This window comes from Heloderma suspectum, chromosome 2 (genome assembly GCF_057233095.1).
Source record: "Heloderma suspectum isolate Gila_16-S chromosome 2, 16-S_ref, whole genome shotgun sequence".
NCBI classification, from domain to species: Eukaryota; Metazoa; Chordata; class Lepidosauria; order Squamata; family Helodermatidae; genus Heloderma; species Heloderma suspectum.
The window spans coordinates 364,620,828-364,640,361 of NC_139459.1; the positions used below are offsets into that span (position 1 = coordinate 364,620,828).

Genomic DNA, 19,534 nt, shown 5'->3' on the forward strand with positions numbered 1-19,534 from the left:
CTTAATCGACCATGAAGGGCAGGCAGCTGCAGAGTGTGAAGAACTCATCGGTTGGGTTTCTTTCTTACATTTATATGCCACCCTTCAACCAGGTTGGTTTTAAAGTCGGTCTACGACTCATAAAAACAACCAATGAAACACAGACGCACTATGAAACAGACCATTAACACTCAATGCCTGGGAAGACATACCTGGTTTCGCCAGGCGCCCGAAGGATAGCCGTGATGGCCCCACCGTCCTTGGAGAAGAGCGTTCCATAGCTGTGCTGTTGCCCCCCAAACCCCTCATCCTCCGTGATGTCAGCCTCACCTCAGATGGGAGAGGCATAGGGAGCAGGGCCTCCACGGGAAGGGCAAAGGAGCGGGCTGCCTGTTGGAAGGAACGGCAGGCACGTATCCGAGCGTCCCTGGGAAGAAGAAAGAGTGAATCCATTCCTTTCCCCATGCATGTCTCTGTGCCCACAGGGGAGGCTTGTGCTCCTTGGTACACGCCACAAGCCTTTCACATTTCTTGTTAGCCCCGTAAAGGGATTGCACCATTATCCGCTACAGCCCACAAGCTCCAGCAATGTGCATTCTTCAGGACACTTTGAAATGGAAAAGTTTCCAGTCCATTTTCCACTGCTTGAAATCTCACTTGCAAGCTTATTTGACTTACAGCTAGTAAGTTGAAAGAACTTGCGTGTTGAAAGAAAATAAAAATATGCTCATTTGAATGGTATTCTCTCAGCTTTATAAATACCTGGAAGGCTTTTCCAAAAGCCCAGACTAGTTAGACTTAAATATCTGATTAAGAAAACACACACACACAGAGTGCCCTTCGGTTGCAAACCAGTTGACTGGACCCTCTAAAGCAGGGGTCCCCAATCTTTTTGGGCCTGTGGGCACATTTGGGAATTTGAGAAGCTGGTGTGGCCACCACCACAAAATGCTGAATTGCGGGATCACCGCTTTGGCGTCTACCTGTTGCATCTGTGAATCCTAGGGTAGGATTTTGCCTTATTCAGCAAAAACTTTTTTTTGGTTCTATTGGACACAACAACATATCTTTAATAAGTGATTGTCTAATTCGGCTGGCTGCTAGCATTGCAATGAAGCTAATGCTGCTTTTAAACATATATTCTGGCAATGTCCAGTAGTTGTTCCTTTTGGGGAGGAGGTTATTACACAGAAAAATGTTGTATGGGACAGTCTTTAATATTTATTCATTCATTCATTTAATTTCTACACCGCCCAATACCCGAAGCTCTCTGGCGGTTCACAAAAATTAAAACCAAACGGCACACAATGAAACAAAATATATAGAACATTACAACCACAGTATAACAATACAACCGCAATTAAACCTAGCAGCAGTGCAGGAATTTAAAATACAGAGTTAAAACAGCAAAGCTCAAAGTCTAGAAAGCTAAAATGATAAAATGCCTGGGAAAATAAGGTCTTCACCTGGCGCTGAAAGGAATAAAATGTAGGTGCCAGGCGAAACTCACTAGGGAGGTCATTCCACAGCCAGGGTGCCACAGCAGTAAAGGCCCTCCTCCAAGTAGCCACCCGCCTCATTTCCTTGGCAGGGGCTCACGGAGAAGGGCTGCTGAGGATGATCTTAAGGTCCATGCAGGCACATATGGGAGAAGGTGATCCTTCAGATAACCTGGCCCCAAGCCGTTAAGGGCTTTAAATGTTAATACCAGCACTTTGAATCGGGCCCGGAAATGGACTGGCAGCCAGTGCAGCTGAAAAAGTACTGGCATAATATGAGCTCGCTGGCCAGTCCCTTTTAACAATCTTGCTGCCCTATTTTGGACCAGCATAAGTTTCTGGACCGTTTTCAAAGGCAGCCCCAAGTATAATGCATTGCAGTAGTATAGGCGAGAAGTTATCAGAGCATGGATAACTGTAGCTAGGCTATCTCTGTCCAGATAAGGGCATAGTTGGTATACCAGCCTAAGCTGATAAAAAGTGCTCCGTTCCACTGAGTTCACCTGTGCCTCAAGTGACAGTTCTGGATCCAAGGGCACCCCCAAACTACAAATGAGACCCTTTAGGGGGAGTGCAACCCCCTCCAGAACAGGTGGAATATTACCTAGCCAGGCAGACGAACCACCCACTAACAGAACCTCCATCTTGTCTGGATTGAGCTTCAGTTTATTGACCCTCATCCAGTCCATTACCATGCCCGGGCACTGATTCAGAACAGCCACTGCCTCACCTGGGTTTGATGAGAAAGAGAGGTAGAGCTGGGTGTCATCCGCATATTGATGGCACCTCAGCCCACACCTCTGGATAATCTCCCCCAGCGGTTTCATGTAGATGTTAAACAGCATGGGGAATAAAACAGAGCCCTGTGGAACCCCGTGGCACGATTTCCATGGCACAGAGCAATAATCCCCCAGCACCACCTTCTGGAGTTGGCCGTCGAAGTAGGAGCGGAACCACTGCAGTGCCTCCAACTCCCAGCCCAGACAACCTATCCAGAAGGATACCATGGTCGATGGTATCAAAAGCCACTGAGAGGTCCAGGAGAGTCAACAGGGTCGCACTCCCCCTGTCCCTCTCCCGGCAGAGGTCATCCCACAGGGCAACCAAGGCAGTTTCCCTTCCAAAACCAGGCCTGAAACCCGACTGAAATAGATCTAGATAATCCATTTCATTCAACAGTACCTGGAGCTGTCCCGCAACCACCCGCTCAAGCACCTTGCCCAGGAAGGGGATGTTGGCCACTGGCCTATAATTGTTAACATCTTCCGGGTCCAGGTTAGGCTTTTTTAGGAGTGGCCTGATTATTGCCTCTTTTAAAGCGGCCGGCACTACTCCCTCTCTCAAGGAGGAATTTACAGCCACCTGGACCCAGCCGGACATCCCCTCCTTGTTTGATTTAATAAGCCATGAAGGGCAGGGTCAAGCACACAAGTGGTCGATCGGACTTGGCCAAGCACCTTGTCCGCATCCTCAGGCCTCAATAATATTCACTGTTCTACACGCTTAAAAAAATTATTTTCCTGCTTCATGGAAATTAACAAATGGACAGTGTAAATGGATTCCCTGCACTCTTTTGACCGCTCAGAGACTGATATGACAACACCGGAAGGATAAGCACTCACCTCCTCTAATGCGATGGTCTGAGGACCTTACAACACTTTCAATAGTGGAACGGGTAGCATATAGAAGCCACCTTCAAATGGATACTTATTTGGATATTTGCTCCGCTTTTGTTGACGCCCATGTAGAATTGCTCGAAAGTTGTATGCATGTCATACAAATCCAGGTATGTCTATTTAAACACTGACAAAATAATAATCAAAAATACAAATAAAAATGTGCGTGCCACGGGCGCTGCACTGAGGACTGCTGTCCTATAGTGTTGATCCTTGTTAACATTTCCAGCAGAGTTTACAGGGCCAATATCCCCAAGCACTTTCCTAGCCAGATTTACCATACTTCCAACCAGGAAAATGCACCGTTAATGATTTGCTTAAATTAATAAACCGTGTACCTGGCCCGTCTTCTCACCCCCATTGCATTTTCTCATGATACACACTGAGCCTGCTTGCTCAGAACTGGACCAAGGGAGAGAGCTGAGGGCAAATGGGCTCAGCAGGATTCAGGGCGATCCAGGTAAAGCAGGGAAAAGGAGATGCTTCCGGGCACAGTGGATTGAAGCGTGAGCAGGAGCTGCTGCCCACGCTCCCAGCAGTCTCTTCCTGCTTCTGTTGCTGCGGGAACCTGGAGCCAAAGAGAGCCGCCTGCCTGGAGCTTCAGCGGCCTCAGGAAACATGAAAGGTCAGGAGGGACAGAGGAGATATTCAGGACAAAAAGCAGACGAAGAAGCAGCCATCATCGTATACATTAAAAGCATTATTACAGGAAACAGACGAAAAGGTTGAGGGGAGATAGGATAGCGCTCTTCAAGTATGTGAAAGGTGGTCACAGAGAGGAAGGCCAGGATCTCTTCCCGATCATCCCAGAGTGCAGGACACAGAATAATGGGCTCAAGTTATGTGGGGGAAACTGGGGAACCAAAAGGGAATGAGAACCACCCCCGCCCAAAGGACGAGGCTGGTGGCCAATGTATCTGAGATCACACTTTATTACCCGGTCATGTATACACGGCTATCCCGCAAAGAAACTACAATCTGGGAATAGGTTACATGGGGTTTTCAAGTACACAGTAAAAATATGAAGAGAAAGACTTTAGCTGCTCATGGTCAGCCATGTTGACAGAAGCGTCTGACACATTCTGCGCATTAATACAGCTGATCCTTTGTGGGAATTGCTGCCACGTGTGAATTATTATTATTGAGCTTTGATTGGTTACCTGTAATCTATTCCAGTTAATTATCTGCTTTCTCTGGGATTTGAATCTTTGAAAATGAAGAGGTGTGCTCCACCTCAAGATCTTTCCACATTTCAGTAACTGTGTACTGATGCCACCTAAGATGAGTTCTTTCCACCTCAGAGCATTGCACTGCTTCTCCTGTGTGGATTCTGTCATGTGTTTTAAAGTGGGTGTTACAACTGAAGCTCTTTCCACACTGAGAGAATTTACAGGGCTTCTCCCCTGAGTGAATTCTTAGATGACTTCTAAGGCTTCCAATAACACTGAAACTCTTTCCGCACTCAGAGCATTTATAGGGCTTCTCCCCTGTATGAATTCTTTGATGTGTCTTAAGGTGTGTTGACGTATTGAAGCTCTTTCCACACACACAGCATTTATAAGGCTTCTCCCCTGTGTGAATTCTTTGATGACTTCTAAGGCTTCCAATAACACTGAAACTCTTTCCGCACTCAGAGCATTTATAGGGCTTCTCCCCTGTGTGAATTCTTTGATGTACTTTCAAGGCTCTGATAGCAATGAAACTCTTTCCGCACTCAGAGCATTTATAGGGCTTCTCCCCTGTATGAATTCTTAGATGCTGTTTAAATTCTGTGTGCCGACGGAACCCCTTTCCACACACAGAGCAATTATAGGGCTTCTCCCCTGTGTGAATTCTTTGGTGCTGTTTAAGGCTGTTGCTATCACTGAAACTCCTTCCACACTCTAAGCATTGATAGGGCTTCTCCCCTGTGTGAATTCTTTGATGTCTTTTAAGGCTTCCAATAACACTGAAACGCTTTCCGCACTCAGAGCAATTATAGGGCTTCTCCCCTGTGTGAATTCTTTGATGTCTTTTAAGCTTTCCAAGAACACAGAAACTCTTTCCGCACTCAGAGCATTTATACGGTTTCTCCCCAGTGTGGATTCTTTGATGCAGTTTAAACTGTGAATGCTTACTGAACCTCTTTCCACACACAGAGCAATTATAGGGCTTTCCCCCTGTGTGAGTTCTTCGGTGCTCTTTAAGGATGTTGCTAGAACTGAAACTCCTTCCACACTCTAAGCATTGACAGGGCTTCTCCCTTGTGTGAATCCTTTGATGTGTTTTAAGGTTTCCAAGAACACTGAAACTCTTTCCGCACTCAGAGCATTTATAGGGCTTCTCCCCTGTGTGAATTCTTTGGTGCTGTTTAAGGCTGTTGCTATCACTGAAACTCCTTCCACACTCTAAGCACTGATAGGGCTTCTCCCCTGTGTGAATTCTTTGATGTCTTCTAAGGCTTCCAATAACACTGAAACGCTTTCCGCACTCCGAGCACTGATAGGGCTTCTCCCCTGTGTGAATTCTTTGATGTCTTTTAAGGTTTCCAAGAACACAGAAACTCTTTCCGCACTCAGAGCATTTATACGGTTTCTCCCCAGTGTGGATTCTTCGATGAAGTTTAAATTGTGAATGCTTACTGAACCTCTTTCCACACACACAGCAATTATAGGGCTTCCACCCTGTGTGAATTCTTTGGTGCTCTTTAAGGATGTTGCTAGCAGTGAAACTCCTTCCACACTCTAAGCATTGCCAGGGCTTCTCCCTTGTGTGAATTTTTTGATGTGTTTTAAGCTTTCCAAGGACACTGAAACTCTTTCCGCACTCAGAGCATTTATAGGGCTTCTCCCCTGTGTGAGTTTTTTGATGTGTCTTAAGGTATGTTGACCTACTGAAGCTCTTTCCACACACATAGCATTTATAAGGCTTCTCCCCTGTGTGAATGAGTTGATGTCTTTTAAGGCTTCCAATAACACTGAAGCTCTTTCCACACTCAGAGCATTTATAGGGCTTCTCCCCTGTGTGAATGAGTTGATGTCTTTTAAGTCTCCCAATCACACTGAAACTCTTTCCGCACTCAGAGCATTTATAGGGCTTCTCCCCAGTGTGGATTCTTTGGTGGACTTTGAGGATGTTGCTAGCACTGAAACTCCTTCCACACTCAGAGCATTTATAGGGCTTCTCCCCAGTGTGGATTCTTTGGTGGACTTTGAGGATGTTGCTAGCACTGAAACTCCTTCCACACTCTAAGCATTGATAGGGCTTCTCCCCTGTGTGAACTCTTCGATGACTTTTAAGGTATGTGCGCCGACTGAAGCTCTTTCCACATTCAGAGCATTTGGAAGACTTCTCTTCAGTGTGGATTTTTCGATGCCTGCTAAGGCCTGTGTTCTGGTAGAAGCTCTTTCCGCACTCAGAGCATTTATACGACTTCTCCCATGTGGGAATTATTTCATGCTCTTTAGGTCTTCTGCTATCACTGATTCTTTTTCTGCACTCAGCGCATTCTGAGGTCTTCTTGCCTGTGTGGTTTCTTTGATGCACTTTAAAGATTTTTCTAGAACAGAGATTCTTTCCACCCTCTGAGCATTGATAGGACTCCTCATTTGTGCAAACTCTCTGATGTCTGTTCAGGTCTGCGCTCTGACTGAAACCCTTTCCCCATTCTTCAGTTTTTGTTCTCTCCTCTTCACGGTTTCCCCACTCATCACCTGAAAAAATAAAACGAGAAATCTGATCAGGGAGGAACAGATCCTCAAATCAGGGAACAAACTGGATTCAATGAATGAATTTGGACTAAATCAGGAGAAAATCCTTCTTGGGGAGGCAGATCCTTGCAAAGATATGAAATAGCTACCGATGGTCAGTAGAACCGAGAACCAGAGTGGCGTACAGCGCTCTAGATGCTTTGCATGCTTGCGAGTCCAAGAGACTTTGTCAAAATCATTATGCCATAAGGTACAAAAGGTTTGACTCTCTGGACATCTTACCAAAGCTGTGGCATCTGCAAAACTACCAGGCTTATGCAGATCTGCTGGTTTGAGGTTGGCCCCATTTGAAGCAGCCAGACTGGATATTTTAAGATGCAGGAAGGTGATGTCTACTCAACGGTACCAGTTTCATCCATGTACCTTATGGCATAATTCACAGTCCCGTTCTGGGAGGGGTCACAATGTGGGTCTGTGCCAACCAAATCAGTCAGATTGGACAGGCTGAAATTATACACACTTTCCTCCAGCCGATGCTGCTTGTTTCTTCCAAGAATCTTTTATTTACTTATTTCATTTCTATACCGCCCAATAGCCGAAGCTCTCTGGTCAGTTCACCAAAACTAAAGCTAAGTTCACAAAAATGAAACCTAACTAAACTAAATCTAAGTCTTTCGCTCAGACTCCTTCCTCCTGGCTTCAAACTGTATCAACTGCAAAAACCTCTCCTTGTTAAGGAAGTCTGCCATGTAGTAACTGAATATGGTACTGCAGGCTTCAACGTCCCAGAGACATTTCATTACAATTACTGCATTTTAAAAAACAAATAACCCTGCGGTGTACACCCGTAAGGTCCCCTTCGTCTGCATGCCAAGTTTCAGGTAGCTTCAGGTGTTTAGGTTTCACTGTCTTGGAGGACATACAAACAAACACTTCCATTGAAGCAGTAAATCTTCAAGATGGTGGTCAAAATTTTCACTATGCCTAAAACCATCCCAGATAGAGGTACAAGAAATCCTGAATGTTTCATAAGAATCAGATGTAGTTTTCCAGTCTATCGAGAACATACAAACAAACATTTCCATTATAAAAATAAAATAATTAATATAAGAATATAAGAAGGTAAGGCAAAGAGAGATATAATAGAAGAACATATGATATAAAAAGATAAGGCAAAGGTCTGATGCAGCAGGGCTCTTCTTATATTACAAGAAGGCAAAGGGGGCTCATTACCCAGAGAGGCCAGGTTCGCGCAGGTCTCCTCCATGACTTCCCTGTGTAGAGCCCTCTGGTCTGGATCCAGCAAGGCCCACTCCTCCTCCGTGAAATGCACAGCCACGTCCTCAAAGGTCACGAGACCCTGAAAGAAGAAGAAACGTGTCCTCCTGGCAGATAATGTAAACAATAAAAAAAGCAGTAAAGGTGGGTGGAGATTGTCCTGCAGGATCTAAAGCTGAATGAATGGTGCTCTTTCAGGACAGCTTGCAGAGAAGGAAAGGGAAGGAGGCCGCATCTTTGAGGCCCAAGGGGTATGCAGGGCATGGAGGCACCCGGGCGCTCTGCTTCCCGTCTCCCCTCAATGGTCCTTCCCGTACCTGTTCTGGCTTCACGAGGGCTGTTGCCACTTGACCACAAAGGAAAGGTGGACCAGAAGGAGCCCACAGAGTCATTTCACTGGCTCTGAGTGATGTTCCCTTTCCTGTGAGGAAGACAGTGAAGGTGGGAAGATAGTTCATACTTCACAAGCAAAGTTCCTTGAGTGAAACTGGTCTCTCTACTTTTGGGCATAATGTAAGGTTGCTGGTTTAGACTCATCTGCTAGACAGGCTAGAGAGAAGTGTCCCCTCCCTACAGAGGCTCAAGGAGAACATAAAAAGCAGCTGGCAGATTGCCAGCAAGAGTAGGAAGAAATATGCCCCTCTAAGCCTTACCCAGGGAGGTGGCACCTCCGTCACCCTCCTGCACAATCCCCCTGAACAGCTTATCTCTGTCAGTGTTCTCAGAGCAGAGCCAGGGGGAGTCACCCAACTCCTTGTCCGCCGCTGGTTTAGCCTTGGCAGGCAGGGAGGCTGGAAGATGTCTGTGAGAATCTGACAGGGGCAGAGTGAGATGCAGGGAAAGGTTGCCCAGGTTAAAGCATCACAGCTAGAAAACTAAGCAATGCCGCTCTTTTTAGTCAGAAGCCTTGCTAAAAGGCTAAAGGCCCTTGTCTGTCCAGGGGTCTAGAAGGGGTGTACAGTCACAACTCCCCCCTTGAGTTGATGCAGAGGCGGGGAGCCTTTGCTAGAAACATCTCGTCTTCATTGCCCGAAGCGTTCTCCGTCTGGATCAATCATCATCTGGGCTTTTGAGAGGCACTCTGCACATGGACTGGAACTTTGAACTGTTAAAGACTTGCCACAGAAAGTACTGTGAGGCTTTTCATAGACTTCAACTCCCGTTGCTATGGATTGTGTGTGTGTGCTTGTCATCAGCTCAGTCTACGGCAGGCTGAGTTTGACCTACAGCTTTTGGACTTCCCTCTCCTGGAACTCATGTAGCGTAATGTTGCCGATGCAAAAGCGGTGGCCTGGAACTCTCTGCGTGTATGAGTATGCCCTTCCCTTGATCTTGATGGGCCCTGACCATGCAGCCTGGAGGAGCAGTATGATTGCTGGATCTACTCCATCATGCCTCACCATGCATGAAATGTGTTTTAGTCATGATGTTAGATTTTAATAACAGTTTGTTGTGTGCATTTTATGATTTGTTAAATACTACAAAATATATTTGTAAATGTGGTTACTGTCAGTTGCAACTCTGAATGACACTGAGTGTAGTTCCAAATAGTTTAATGCTAGTGCCACCCGGGACAGAGCCTTCAGCGTTAACACGCAAAAGGCAAACGAACGAAAAAGGGACAGGGATAAAGGCAAAGAAAGTGTAAAGAGAGACAGAGACAAGTAGAGGAAGACAGAGGAGAAAAAGGCAAAGAGGGGGAGAAGAAGGGGCAGAGAGAGGCAGGAGGAGAAGGGGGAAAAGGCAAAGAGAGAGTGAAGACAAGACAGAAGAGGACAAGGAGAAAGAAAAAGAGAGTGCCACATTGGATCTGTCGAGAAAAAGTGTAGCTGTGGTTGCCCCCAGGGTAGATTAGAAGAAGCTCCCTGGGACTGCTATGTGGTCCCTGTAAGTTTGTAGATGCCTTGACGAGCCCTGCAGTAAGCAATTACAGGACTCAGAAAGTGAGATGGCAACGAGACATCTTCAGTTCAGCTGATTATGCTTGGAGCCTGTTATCTGGGGGTGGGGTAGCCACAATAATGTGCAAAGTGAGAAAATAATCACCTAGAAGGGGTAGTCCCTCTTCGACCCTATTTCAGACTGGTTCCAGGGAATTGGGGGCAGGGGGTGGAAGCAAGTGGCTGCAATAATTCTGACTGTTATTAGTAGTTTTATAGCTTTGTGTGCTTGCTCATATGGCTGTCGCATTTTAAGGTATACATTTAAGTGGATGTCAATGCCCTGGTAGTCAAACGGCAGGGCAAAGACTGCTATCGCCCCTTGATCATCTAAGGGTGGAATGTATTGGCCCCAGGAGCGTACTCAAGTCACCTGTAGTGTTAGGGGGGCCTAGAGATCCATAATGCTTGATTATTAGTGCAGTTCCCTTGCCAGTAGGCCTCTGAGCATGTTGAGATGAGTCAAAAGGCCGATATCAAGATCTGCCTGGGAAGTGAAGGTTGTTCACCTTAAAGCGCCAGGTGGCTGGGCTGAGAACCAAAGACTTCTGGCCTATGCTGGGAATGAACGCTAGGGGGCGCTTGCTGCTATTAGGCTGCCTCATTGTTAACATGTATTGCATACAACCCATTGTACCCCATGGCTCGTGGTTCAGAGAAGCTGTCTGATCCAACCTTGGGGTAAGCCTGTGTAACTGATTGTACCCAATAAACTACTCCTTGGAAGTAAACCTTTGAGTCTGATTTGTCACTGTCTTAGCACCTCTAACCTAAGAGTTCAATGCCCAAGGCCAGGGCAATACAACACCCAGAATAAAACCAAAATCTTACAATGGAATTAGTGGCCACGAAAGGGGGCTGTGTGTGTGTGAGGTGGGGGCTTCCACCCCCTACATGCCCAGACAGCCAAATCTTTTGTACCTTATAGTTCAAGTATTCTGACACGGGTTCTTGGAATATAAAACAGAAGATAGCTCTGCTGGATCAGACCAAGAGCCCACCTAGTCCAGCATTCTGTCCAAGAAAACAGAAGGAGGTGAGCATCCAAAGTAGATCACAAAGAAGTGAAACAGGTTCTCAGGATGCAAGACTGAGTTTATAAGTGGAAGCCCAACATGTTTCAGACTCCCCCCCACCTTATTTTAGGCCTTCTTCAGAGGGCAAAGAAAAAAGTCTGTAGAAACTTCTCAGCAAAAATTGACACGGGAGACAATCTTTTGCTGAAAGACTTCTGCAGACTTTTTTCTTTACCCCTGAAGAAGGCCTAAACGAAGGAGAAAAATGGCTGAAACGCATTGGGCTTCCTATAAAAATCTTGCATTCTGAAAATCTGTTTCTTTTCTTTGTGATCAGCATTCTGTTCACACAGTGGCAACCGGTTGCCTGTGGGAGCCCACATGCCGGATATGAGTGTAACAACACACTCCCACTCATGTTCCCCAGTGGCTGGCACACGTAGCGATGCTGCTCCTCATACTGGAAGCAGATCACTCGTTCAGTCCCTGACATCTCCAAACGGTTGCACTCCAACAACAGAGCTGGGACAACCAGCTCCTCCACCTGCGAAGTTGCAGGGCCATTCCTCCCAGCACTCCCAGCTATAACGAGCAATTTGGGATTTCAAACCAGCTTCCCTGAATCCCTGCCCCCGCCCCCTGCCCAGCATAAAGGTCAAAGGAAGGATGGCAACAGCGTGTAAGTGTCCTCTCGGGTAGATGGCTATTGTGATTTAATTGTACAGCATCACCATTATGCATGGTGCTATACAGAATAGATCAGGGCCCTGCTCCACAGGGCTTACGAACTAAGATCTAAAATTCTTCATAAGGGAAGCCACCCGGGAAGCGGCGGCTGGGGTAGAGAGTGAAGCAATATGAGGTTTTTTTCAGTGGCAGGTGCTGAGGCCTAAAGGCTGAGTTACAGCAGAGAGGTATGGGAGACGGGGTTGTGCCAAGGCTTTGGAGAAAAGGTGGCTTTTGGGAAGGGTGTGGAAGAAAGAGAGGAGAGACAAAGCAAGTCTTCATACAGTATAGGGCAAGATGATGGCCACCGGTGGATATGGCTTTAAAAGGGGATTAGAGAAATTCAGAGAGAACCAGGCTGCCATTGGCTACACGTCATGATGGGTATATTATTCTGCCCCCAGGACCAGAGACAGCAGGCCTTTCGATACCAGCTGCTGGGAAAGAACGGCAGGTGAGACTACTGAACTCATGTCCTGCTTTTGTGCTTCTAACAAGCATCTTGTTGGCCACTCTGGGAAATAGGATGCTGGACTGGAGAGGCCTCTGGTCTGATCTAGCAGGGCTCTTCTTTTGTTATAAGTAGCACACAGACACAGCTTCGCACAGTCTAGAGCGGCCCTTAGTTTGATGCAGTGAAGTCTTCAAGCGAACCTACGGGGCCTGAAGACACGTTATGCCTGCCCTGGCCCCGAGGCACAGCTCCTGCCATTGTGGCCCCCATAACCCCTTGAGGGAGGGGTCTGTCCACTTCATTCCCCTGAAGGGGGGGCTGCCGAGAAGAGGGCAGCCATCTCAGTCATTCCCTCAGACTACTTCCTTGTGGCTTCAAACTGTATCAACTGCAAAGCCCTCTCCTTGTTAAGGAAGTCGCCATGTAGTAACTGAATGTGGTACTGCAGGCTTCAACCTCCCAGAGACATTTCATTACAATTACTGCATTTTAAAAAACAAATAACCCTGCGGTGTACCCTGTAAGGTCCCCTTCGTCTGCATGCCAAGTTTCAGGTAGCTTCGGGTGTGTAGGCTTCACCGTCTTGGAGGACATACAACCAAACACTTCCAGTGAAGCAGTAAATCTTTAAAAATTTTGATAGGCTGCCATTTTGTTTCAAGATGGCGGTCAAAATTTTCACTCTGCCTCAAATCATCCCAGATAGAGGTACAAGAAATCCTGAACGATTCATAAGAATCGGATGTACGGTGTTCGAGTCTATCGAGAACATACAAACAAACATTTCTATTATAAAAGTAAAATAATAATTAATATAATAATATAATATAAGATGATAAGGCAAAGAGAGATGTAATATAAGAAGATACAATATGAAAAGATAAGGCAAAGGTCTGATCAAGCAGGGCTCATTACCCAGAGAGGCCACATTCGCATAGGTCTCCTCCATGACTTCCCTGTGTAGAGCCCTCTGGCCTGGATCCAGCAGGGCCCACTCCTCCTCCATGAAATGCACAGCCACGTCCTCAAAGGTCACGAGACCCTGAAAGAAGAAATGTTTCCTCCTAGCAGATAATGTAAACATTAAAAAAAACATTAAAGGCAGGTGGAGATTGTCCTGCAGGATCCAAAGCTGAATGAATGGTGCCCTTTTGGGACAGCTTACAGAGAAGGAAACGGAAGGAAGCCGCATGTTTGAGGCCCAAGGGTGTATGCAGGGCACGGAGGCACCCGGGCGCTCTGCTTCCCGTCTCCCCTCAATGGTCCTTCCCGTACCTGTTCTGGCTTCACGAGGGCTGTTGCCACTTGACCACAAAGGGAAGGCGGCCCAGAAGGAGCCCACAGAGTCATTTCACTGGCTCTGAGTGACGTTCGCTTTCCTGTGAGGAAGACAATGAAGGTGGGAAGATAGTTTATACTTCACAAGCAAAGTTCCTTGAGTGAAACTGGTCTCTCTACTTTTGGGCATAGCGTAAGGTTGCTGGTTTAGACTTGTGTCACGTCTTCACCTCTGGAAACACAACTCCTCTTTCCATCCGCTACAGAGGCTAGAGAGAAGCGTCCCCTCCCTACAGAGGATCAAGGGGAACCTAAAAAGCAGCTTGCGGATTGCCAGCATATACAAGAGGAGGAAGAAATAGGACCCTCTAAGCCTTACCCAGGGAGGTGGCACCTCCGTCACCCTCCTGCGCAATCCCCCTGCACAGTGGCCTTCGCGTGGTGTCCCACGGAGCATCCTCTGCCTGAGGAAAATCCGCGGCTGCTTTGGCCAACGCCCCCTGCACCTGGAGTGAGGAGCCCAGGAAAGGAAGGGGGAAGAAGGATTAGGCAAGAAAAGAAGCAGAGCAGCCAAGGCCAGCAACAGCGTTTCTCCATCTGCTTGAACTCATCCCTGACATGAGAGGAGCACTAGAACAAGGCATGTCAAGATCCTCCCTAAAGCCAGCCCGAAAAAGGGACACTCATAGATGAAGGGTTCCCCCCTCCCCTGGAAACTTGTTTTTATTAATCAACTCCATTTATACCCCACCTGCCTACCCAAAATGGTGCTCAAAGTGGCTAACAATAATAAGACCCCAAAATTAAAAGAAAAACTGAAGTGAAACCATCACAAAAAAAAAGCACATTAAAGAGCCACCTCAAAAACACAATAGTAAAAGAAATCACAGCAGCCAATCTGACAGACCAGCTGACATGCCAAAGGCCTGCTTGAATGAAAACGTATTTACCACCAGGCAGAAGGACAGCCGAAAGGGAGCCAGCCTAGCCTCCCTTGGCCGGGGGTTTTAGAGCTGGGAGCAGCCACCAAAAAGGCCCTCTCTTGCACCTCCACCAAATGGGCCTCCGATGGTGGAGGGACCGAGAGAAGTACTTGACAAGCCCCTTCAAGTGAAGCAGTTTGGGTGCATATGAACGCTACTCCTGTTCTGCTGGGGGGACAGTGCCAATCGATAAAATGGGATCCCCCCCGCTTCTCTGGAACTTTGAAAGCCCCTTCAGGGTTCTTGTGATCCCACAAGAGGGCTGCTCCAGACAAAAACTTAGGGAGAGCCACGCTGGAGCAGACCAAGGGTCCATCTAGTCCAGCATTCTGTTCACACAGTGGCCAACCAGCTGTTGACTGGGAGCACACGAGTGCAGCAGCACCCTCCTGCCCATGTTCCCGAGCAACGGGTGTATACTGCCTCTGGCACTGCATACTGCCGCTGATAGTGGACGTAGCCTATAGCCATCAGGACTGGTAGCCACTGATAGCCTTCTCCTCCAGGAATTTGTCCCTTTCTGAAGCCATCCAAATCGGTGGCCATCACTACACCCTGTGGTAGCGAATTCCAGAGTTCAACGCTGCACTGCTTGAAGAAGTCCTTCCCTTTATCTGTCCGGAATCTCCCACCGATCAGCTTCATGGGATCACCCCACTGGATTCCAGTATTTTGAGAGAGGGGGGAAATGTCTCCCTCTCCACATTCTCCACACCATGCACCACTTTGTACACCTCTATCATGTCTCCCCTCACCCGCCTTTTTTCCAAGCTAAACAATCCCCGCTGTTGTAACCGTCGCTCATCGGGGAGTTGCTCCAGCCCCTTGATCGCGTTAGTTGCCCTTTTCTGCACTGTGTCCAGCTCTACACTATCCACGCAGTCAGGCCCTTTGTTCTTCGGAGGAGTGCGGGGCAGCTGGGACGTCCCTTCCTTGGATGACCGCCAGAAAGGGATGGGTTCCTGGTGGGCACTTTTAGGATGCTGTCCCACACATTCTCAGCCCCCCAAAGCACTCAGAATGAAACCCTCTCACCTCCTCCTCCTCCTCCTTTATGTCCTCCAACGGTATCAGCAGTAAACCCCCAGGCAGGGCCGCCACCTGGGAACCAAGGACGTTCTTCTCCGCCGCTTTCCCCCAGAATTCCCCGCTGCTCCCAGCCTCAGGGCCTCTTCCTGCTTCATGCCCAGCCGAAACTTCCTCCTCCGTCTTCACTCCGTGCCCGACAGAAGCCTCAAATGGGGCTGAGGGAAGCCATTCTGCCGCCATTCCTTTCTCGAGGGAAGGCCTGCGCAAACATGGGCAGCCAGTAAGCCCCACAAAGCCAGCGACTGATCAGATGTCACACAACTGTGCTCCTGAGGCGGGAAGATATTGCACAAGTAAAAGCAGATGATGCTGAGCAGCAACCAGCCCTTCGCTCTCTCGGAAGGGATAACCATGAGGAGGGGTGGGGAATTTAGGGATTTTAGTCGATTTAGCGGTATATCAAGAACCCCAATAAATAAATAAACTTCAGGACCTCCAGACGTTTTCACCCACAACTCCCATCGGCCCCAGCTCGCATCAGCCACAAGTTGCCCACCCGTGAACTGGGAGGTGGAGGGTGGTTTTTACTCCTGAGCACCACTGCTCAAAGCCCACATCCAGCTGGCAACCACAGCACCCTGGCCCGACCCGAAGAAGCTCTCTTCCCGCCCCCGCCCTCTTCCTTCCTTCCTTTCTTCCTTCCTTCCTTCCACTGATTCCCCCTCTCGCACCACAGCTGCCTACCCAGAGCCCACACCCAGGCCCCGTTCTTTTCCCTCTCCTTAGTGTAAACATAAACCAGTTTGAAACTGGTTTCACCGTATCCACATTCCCAGGACAGGGGCTTGGCTTTTGCCCCCAGGAAGAGCCTGCCGGGATCTCCTGAACTGGCAGGGACGAGGAAAGAAACTCTGTGATGTGGATGCTGTGCAGGAACCAGAACCTGAACCAGAACCGACCACCTGCTCCCCTGGCTTGCGTGTCCAATCCAGGCTAACCCTCCACGGCAGCTCTTGGACTCATCCCGATGCGCTCTGGAGGGAGGTTTCTACAAGGGGGGGTGGAGGTGGAGCCAGCCCCCCCCGCGGCCCTTTTTTATCCCCACACCTCCCCCCACACGCACACCGCCCAGATCTGAGCAGAGGCAGAGACTGTCGGCGGTGCAGGGGGTGGGGTGGTCCCCCAACGGGCCACGTGGCAGCGCTGCTGGCCCCGGATCTTGTTGCTTTCTAGAGCGATCCGGTGGATGCCGGCGAGCGATCTCTCCCTCCCTCCCTCCCTCTCACACGCGTCTGAAGAAACCGGGGTCTTTGCATGGATTCCCCCCGGTCAATGCACTGCTCGGGGAGCTGCCCCACGGGAGGCCACTGTGCTGGGCCTGAGTGCAAGTGCCGCCCGCTCTCCCTCCTTCGCGAGGGGCGGCGCGACCCCGGCCTCCGGAAGGACTCACCGCGGCACCCCGCCGCGGGAGCAAACGCCGCCTCTGCGCCTGGCCCCCGGGCTGGGCCGAGCCGAGCCGAGCCGGGCTGGGGCTGGTCCGGGAGTGCCTGGATGGGTCCTTCGAGGGATGGAGAAGCAGCGAAGAAGTGGGGAGGGGCGAACTGGAGAGGCTGGGGGGCTTCTGGGATGGAGGACTGGTGCCAGCGAAGGGACGGGGGCGCGGGGATGGGTTTCTCCGCTTCCGCAATGTAGGAGTGCAAAGGCCTTTGGGGGCTCCTCTGGTGTTGCAGAAGCACAGTTTCTTTTTCACTCCTTTCATTTAACGGTGACTCCAGATTCCACGTTGCATTGGAGCTGTGTATCTGGAGCTCCCAACAGAGGGTTATTTTTGTAAAAACCAGGTGTGTGAGAGACTCCCGTTTGGATTGGGGATGGGGATGGGGTTTGGGGGGGAATGCTTAGACCCCCACAGTCGCCCTCCCCCTCATTCCCTGACCCCGATTCAAATCGGGGAGCCCCACAGGCGCCTTTACAAGAGGGGAATTACCGTGGGGACGTGCCTGGTGATTTTATTCTGTGAAACAGTTTGGGGTTATTCTAAATTGAGAACCGAAACAGGAATTCTCTGAAAGAAACGAAGTAAGGAAGTACAGGTCTAGTGTGGCTCAGAAGCTGCTCTGCCTTCTCTAATGAACATCCTCCTTTTGTGGTGGTGGTGGTGGTATTTCTGTCCCTCTTCTCCCACCATTAATCGTCCGTGTCTGATGCGATTGGGACATTCAGTGACGTGATCCTGTGCGTGGCTTCCTTAACTAATCACATTCTGGGGGTCCCAATCGGAGGACTGCCCCTTCCCCCCAGTGTTTTCGGTTCTAGAAAGTTCTCCCTCCCTGGGACCTTTAATTCTCCATCTTTACTGACTTCCTCTACCTAGGGAGCCTCTTCCCACCCACCCCCATGCACACACATGAATGGAGAAGGACCTCCATTTTCTCCGAGTGGCCCCATTTCACTGCCCTACCGGTCAACATAAGGACCACCATTTTGAGATGAGAAGGAATTATGACTTAATCATAAAATGTGGATTATTTATGCCTGAACATTGTGCACATCTGATGTTGCCTTCTACTGAATCAGACCGTTGGTACCTGGACCCCAGCACCAGTCTTCCCAAACCAGACCCCTTCCAGGTATTTTGGACAGCACCTCCCAGGACTCCTGCCCGTTGGCTATGCTGGCCGGGACAGCTGGGAGTTGAAGTCCAAACATGTGGGCAGCCCCTGGTTGGAGAGGGTTGAGATACTGCGCCAGGTGGCCTCAATCCCCCTCCAATTATGCCCCTGCAGTTGCTTTGTGTTAGGAATCTTCGGTGCAGCACAGGGAAGTCCAACACAGTCACGGTGGACATCAAAAGAGGAATTCGCTACCACAAGACCTAGTGATGGCCAGCAGTTTGGAAAGCTTTAAAAGGGCCTTTTAAACAAAGTAGAGACATTACTGCAGGATAAGGCGATCAATGGCTACTAGTCCTGATGGCTATATGCCACCTCCAGTATCTGAGGCTGTATGCCTGTGTACACCAGTTGCTGGGGAACATGGGCAGAACACTGCTACTGCACTCGTGTCCTGCTTGTGGTTTTCCTATTGGGGAAGCCGGTCAGCCACTGTGTGAACAGATTGCTGGACTAGGTGGAGCCTTGGTCTGATCCTGCTGGGCTCTTCGTATGGTCTTAAGCATTCCATGGAGAGGGACAGGAAGGTCTTTAGAAAGGTAGATGTTGCTAGATTTGGACCACTTATGGATCATGAAACTGAGAAACCTTAATCGACCATGAAGGGCAGGCAGCTGCAGAGTGTGAAGAACTCATCGGCTGGGTTTCTTTCTTACATTTATATGCCACCCTTCAACCAGGTTGGTTTTAAAGTCGGTCTACGACTCATAAAAACAACCAGTGAAACACAGACGCACTATGAAACAGACCATTAACACTCAATGCCTGAGAAGACATACCTGGTTTCGCCAGGCGCCCGAAGGATAGCCGTGTTGGCCCCACCGTCCTTGGAGAAGAGTGTTGCGTAGTTGTGCTGTTGCCCCCCAAACCCCTCATCCTCCGTGATGTCAGCCTCACCTCAGATGGGAGAGGCACAGGGAGCAGGGCCTCCACGGGAAGGACAAAGGAGCAGGCTGCCTGTTGGAAGGAACGGCAGACACGTATCCGAGCGTCCCTGGGAAGAAGAGTGAATCCGTTCCTTTCCCCATGCATGTCTCTGTGCCCACAGGGGAGGCTTGTGCTCCTTGGTACACGCCACAAGCCTTTCACATTTCTTGTTAGCTCCGTAAAGGGACTGCACCATTATCCGCTACAGCCCACAAGCTCCAGCGATGTGCGTTCTTCAGGACACTTTGAAATGGAAAAGTTTCCAGACCGTTTCCCACTGCTTGAAATCTCACTTGCAAGCTTATTTGACTTACAGCTAGTAAACAACGTGTTCAAAGAAAATAAAAATATGCTCATTTAAATGGTATTCTCTCATCTTGATAAATAC

General features: G+C 48.9%; 1 protein-coding gene across 2 annotated transcripts; it reads right to left on the reverse strand.

The window, feature by feature from the left end:
* Positions 1-4,062: 4,062 nt before the first annotated feature.
* On the reverse strand, positions 4,063-16,978 carry LOC146355754 (uncharacterized). 2 transcript variants are annotated; one of them, XM_084830656.1, is made up of 8 exons: positions 16,836-16,978; positions 15,554-15,806; positions 13,915-14,041; positions 13,533-13,636; positions 13,173-13,299; positions 8,439-8,542; positions 8,077-8,203; positions 4,063-6,846 (listed from the first exon to the last, which is right to left on the reverse strand). In XM_084830656.1, the coding sequence occupies exons 2-8, from the start codon at positions 15,785-15,787 to the stop codon at positions 4,331-4,333; spliced, it is 3,339 nt and encodes a 1,112-aa protein (XP_084686782.1). In that variant the 5' UTR covers positions 15,788-15,806; positions 16,836-16,978; the 3' UTR covers positions 4,063-4,330. The 2 variants fall into 2 exon arrangements, with proteins under 2 accessions (XP_084686782.1, XP_084686783.1); XM_084830657.1 differs by lacking the exons at positions 13,915-14,041; positions 15,554-15,806; positions 16,836-16,978 and adding an exon at positions 12,775-13,016 and having other exon boundaries at positions 13,533-13,570.
* Between the last annotated feature and the right edge of the window lie 2,556 nt (positions 16,979-19,534).